This window comes from Lactuca serriola, chromosome 5 (assembly GCF_051521515.1).
Source record: "Lactuca serriola cultivar US96UC23 chromosome 5, Lser_US96UC23_V15, whole genome shotgun sequence".
Taxonomy (NCBI): domain Eukaryota; kingdom Viridiplantae; phylum Streptophyta; class Magnoliopsida; order Asterales; family Asteraceae; genus Lactuca; species Lactuca serriola.
This window is the reverse complement of record NC_136412.1, coordinates 251032904-251037351: the sequence shown is the minus strand read 5'-3', so window position 1 is coordinate 251037351 and position 4448 is coordinate 251032904. Positions and strand designations below refer to the sequence as shown.

Below are 4448 nucleotides of genomic sequence, written 5' to 3'. Positions count from 1 at the left end.
TGAGCTGTGTATGTTCGGAATTGCAATACTTGGCATCAATAGATGATCTCTGGAAACAAAAGTATGTTGATGAATTTGGGGATTGTAATGGGTTTGGGAGTTTTAAAGAGAGATTTGCAAAGGCTTGGGAAAGTCAGAAAAGGAGGAAGAGGGTTAGTGGGAGTAGGTTAAGTTATGGTCGATTTGGTCCAATATTTGTTCCGAGTATGCATACTTTTGTGAATCACAATAGACTAATGTTTTCAAAATTATCAGGAAAATGAGTAACATTGTCCGAAATAAAAACCCCAATACAAAATGCGATGAATATTTTTGAAATGCGTTGGGTTGTTAGATTCCAATATGTATTTTATATGCATTTTGTATTATTTCGGTTATACAAATTGTGGTTGGTTCGATAGTTGGGTAAAAGAAAATAAATCATAAAATCACTAGAGTCCCAAATGAGATGATATATAGATGAGTGTTGGACTCATGACTACAACAATGGTGCTGCCAAACTATAACCAGATTAAGGAGTGAATTGGGAACCGGACCGAATACTATTAACTAGTTCTGGTTCGTTCTATTAAAAAGTGTGTTATCTAAGATGATGTTCGGAACTAGAACAAACAAATTTTGGAATAACAAAAATGATGGATTGGAAGAACTGAGAACCGGACCGAATAGCTCTAACCAGTGCCGACTCAATGAAGGTTCAAACAGTGCTCAAGAATAGGGCCCAAAAAATCATAGAGCCCAAAAATTATTTAATAGTTCTTGTATACTACGTTCATTTGGCCCAAAAAAAATTAGGTTAATTTTTATTACTCACCAGAAGAAGGAACGCCATCTAGAAGTTGGAGCGGGAATGAATTTTCGGGAAACAGAAAACTCTTCGATTACTTTTAATCTTCTTCATTGATGCAGACATGGGTAATAGCAAACATCAATGCAGGAGCAGGAGGAACGGTAATATCTATTCAATCATTTCTATTCTAATATTAAAGAAACGATTTCAGTTCTTAATTTTGTTTCTTCTTCTTCTTCAGCAATAACAACCAACCAATTCAGTCTATTCTTACTTCTATTTCTTCTAATCCTCTTCTTCTTCACTGAGTCTCAAAAGTTCAGAACTATCAAGCTTCAAATTTCAAGAATCATCAAATCTCAAAATCTGAAGCTTCAAAATCGAACATGTTTAACTGTTTGAGCCTTGAGGTTTCGAAATCAAAGGTAACTTTAAACTTTAGTTTTGTTTTTCATGGTTTGTTATTTTCTAATTGAATAATTTTTGATCAAATTTCGAAATACAGGACCATCAATAATCAGAAGGAACAAGAGTCAAGGAATAATGAATTCAGGTAAATTCTCCTTTCAAGTTTTTGATTTTTTCTTCTTTTACGTTTCTGAAAAATCACAAATTTTGATTTTCTGTTTCTATTTACCTCTTATTTGTAAGGACTAAGAACTATATTTTGATCTCAAATCACAGGTTTTCTGATTTGAAGTGTCAAAATATGAGGTAATTTTCGGATTATGATCTGATATGATTTCTTTAATTTTTCTTTTCTGTTATGCTATTTGATTTCTTATTTGGATTCTGATTTTTATTTACAGTTTTGGTATCTTCTCTTGGTGATTTGAAGTGTGGAAAATCTAGAACCAAGAAAAAATCTACAAATCTCAATTCGCAAATAAGGCCGTTTCTTTCTTTTCTATAATTTACAATGTCTTCTAGATTAAAAAAATATGCATCTGTATATGAAAAATGTAAAAAGAAACAAAAAATTAAAGAAGATAATAAAGTTCAAGTAGGTTCTATGGATAAGTTTATAACAAAAAAAAAACAATTTTTTTTTTCGGAAAATGAAACACAAACCGTTAATGAAGATAATATTGATGATAATGATTATGTTGATGTTGATGTTGATGTTAATGATAATGCTAATGACAATGTTGATGTTAATGATAATCCTAATGTTGATGTTGATGGTAATGTTGATTTTCACACTTTTGATATATTTGATCCAAGAAATTGGGTTGTTCTTGATTCTAATATGATAAATATATTAGCATTGAAAGGTCCTAAAAGAGATTTATCCATTATAAAAGGTCCTAAAAGATTTTCTGCAACATATTACACTAAAACTTTACCAAATGGGGAAAAATGTGATAGAGATTGGCTTGTTTATTCTAAAAAAATTGATAATTTTTTTTGTTTTTGTTGTAAATTTTTTCCGAAAATGGTGTGGAAAGGGTCAATTAGCAAATGAGGGTTTTAGAGACTGGATACATCTTAACACTAGAATTAAAGAGCATGAAACTAGTATGGAACATGTTAAAAGTATAAATACTTGGTATGATTTGCATTTAAGATTACAAAAAAATAAAACTATTGATAATGCAGCTAAAAAACAATTAGAAAAAGAAAAAGTTCATTGGAGACAAGTTTTGTTGAGAATTATCTCTATTGTGAAATTTCTTGCTAAACATAATCTTGCTTTTCGTGGTACTAATGAGAAAGTGTATGAAGATAACAATGGAAATTTCTTAGGCTTATTTGAAATGCTGATTGAATTTGACATCGTTTCTTATGAGCATATACAACGTATTATAAATGAAATTGGTATCCATAAACATTATCTTGGGCATAGGATACAAAATGAATCAATAATTTTGCTTTCTTCAGAAATAAAATCTATGATTATTAGAAAGATAAAAAATGCAAAATATTTTTCTATAATACTTGATTGTACTCCTGATATAAGTCGCCAAGAGCAAATGACTATTATTTTAAGATATGTGGATGTTTCGTCAAATGTTGTTTGCATTGAAGAATCCTTTTTAGGGGTTTTAGATGTAAATGATACAACCGGCCAAGGACTTTTTGATGTCTTACAAAATGAATTGAATTTGCTTGATCTTGATATAAGTCACCAAGAGCAAATGACTATTATTTTAAGATATGTGGATGTTTCGTCAAATGTTGTTTGCATTGAAGAATCTTTTTTAGGGTTTTTAGATGTAAATGATACAACCAGCCAAAGACTTTTTGATGTTTTACAAAATGAACTGAATTTGCTTGATCTTGACATTAATAATGTACGTGGACAAGGTTATGATAATGGATCAAATATAAAAGGAAAACATCAAGGAGTGCAAAACAAGCTTTTAGATATAAATTCTAGAGCTTTTTATACTCCTTGTGGTTGTTATAGTTTGAACTTAACTTTGTGTGATATGGCTAATGCTTGTGGTAAAGCTAAAGGTTTTTTTTGGAACAATACAACGTATCTATACAATTTTTGCAAATTCCACTAAGAGATGACAAATTTTAAAAGATAATGTGAAAGGGTTAACTCCTAAATCTTTGTCATCCACTCGGTGGGAGAGTCGTGTTGATAGTGTTAAAGCTATAAAATTTCAATTTTTTGACATACAAAAGGCTTTACTTCAAGTAGCCAAAAATGATAATGATCCAAAAATAACAAGTGAAGCTAAATCTTTAGCAAAAAATGAACTTGGTAACTTTAAGTTTATATTGGCTTTAGTAATTTGGTATAAAATGTTAAATGCTGTTAATTTAGTTAGCAAACAATTGCAATCAAAAGATATGCTTATTGATGTTGCTATGAAAAAAATAAAGGGGCAGATTTCGTTTTTTAAAGAATATAGAGAAAATGGTTTTTTAAATGCTTTAGAAACTGCAAAAGATATTGCCTTGGAAATAGGTATCGATCCAATATTTTCTAAAAAACGTGAACCTAAAATAAAAAAAACATTTTGATGAGATTTCATCCCATACTTCTTGTATTGTTTCACAATCCACACAAGAGAAATTTAAGGTTAAATATTTTATTTATATTGTTGATCAAACAATTACTTCTTTAACTACAAGGTTTGAACAATATCAACAATATGATAAAAATATTTGGTTTTCTGTTTAATTCAGAAAAACTACATTCATTAGATGATATAACCTTAAAATCTTGTTCTAAGTCTCTTGAAACTTCACTCAAAAAAGATGAGCAATCGGATATTGATGGAAATGACTTGTATGTTGAGTTAAAATTACTTCTACATCTCTTGCCCAAAGAAAAAAATGACAGCAATTGATATTTTAAACTTTTTAAAACGTGTTGATTATTTTCCTATTATATCTATTGCATATAGAATTATGTTGACTATTCCTGTTGCATCTGCAGAATGAAGTTTTTCAAAATTCAAGATTTTGAAGTCCTATTTACGATCTACAAAGACTCAAGAACGACTTAATGAATTGGCTTTGATGACGATTGATCGTAACATGTTGGACAAAGTTACATATGAAGATGTTATTGAGAAATTTATTTCAACAAATATTAGGAGGATGATAGTTTTCAAGTAGAAACCAATTTCTTTTTTGTGTATTATTTTAAATGAAATTTTAATTTTATGTATTTGCAATAAAAAAATTAAGATGTATA

At 29.3% G+C, this 4448-nt stretch overlaps 1 protein-coding gene and 1 long non-coding RNA gene across 2 annotated transcripts; both read left to right on the top strand.

Annotated features, from left to right (window-relative positions):
- The first annotated feature begins 1289 nt into the window (after window positions 1-1289).
- On the top strand, window positions 1290-1773 carry LOC145051558 (uncharacterized). Its single transcript, XR_013683698.1, has 3 exons — window positions 1290-1343; window positions 1475-1504; window positions 1600-1773. It is a non-coding gene; the product is annotated as an uncharacterized LOC145051558 (long non-coding RNA).
- A 29-nt stretch (window positions 1774-1802) lies between these two features.
- On the top strand, window positions 1803-4192 carry LOC145050370 (uncharacterized). The gene is made up of 6 exons (XM_078998631.1): window positions 1803-2168; window positions 2239-2326; window positions 2390-3250; window positions 3324-3713; window positions 3935-4037; window positions 4156-4192. Exons 1-6 carry the CDS (start codon window positions 1803-1805, stop codon window positions 4190-4192), a joined length of 1845 nt encoding a protein of 614 aa, XP_078854757.1.
- Window positions 4193-4448: the final 256 nt, after the last annotated feature.

Coding starts and splice junctions, on each gene's coding strand:
- LOC145050370 (XM_078998631.1), top strand. CDS start 1,803: ATGGATAAGTTTATAACAAAAAAAAAACAATTTTTTTTTTCGGAAAAT. Junction 2,327..2,389: donor TAGTATGGAACATGTTAAAA/GTATAAATACTT, acceptor TTGATAATGCAG/CTAAAAAACAATTAGAAAAA. Junction 3,714..3,934: donor AGATATTGCCTTGGAAATAG/GTATCGATCCAA, acceptor TGTTTAATTCAG/AAAAACTACATTCATTAGAT.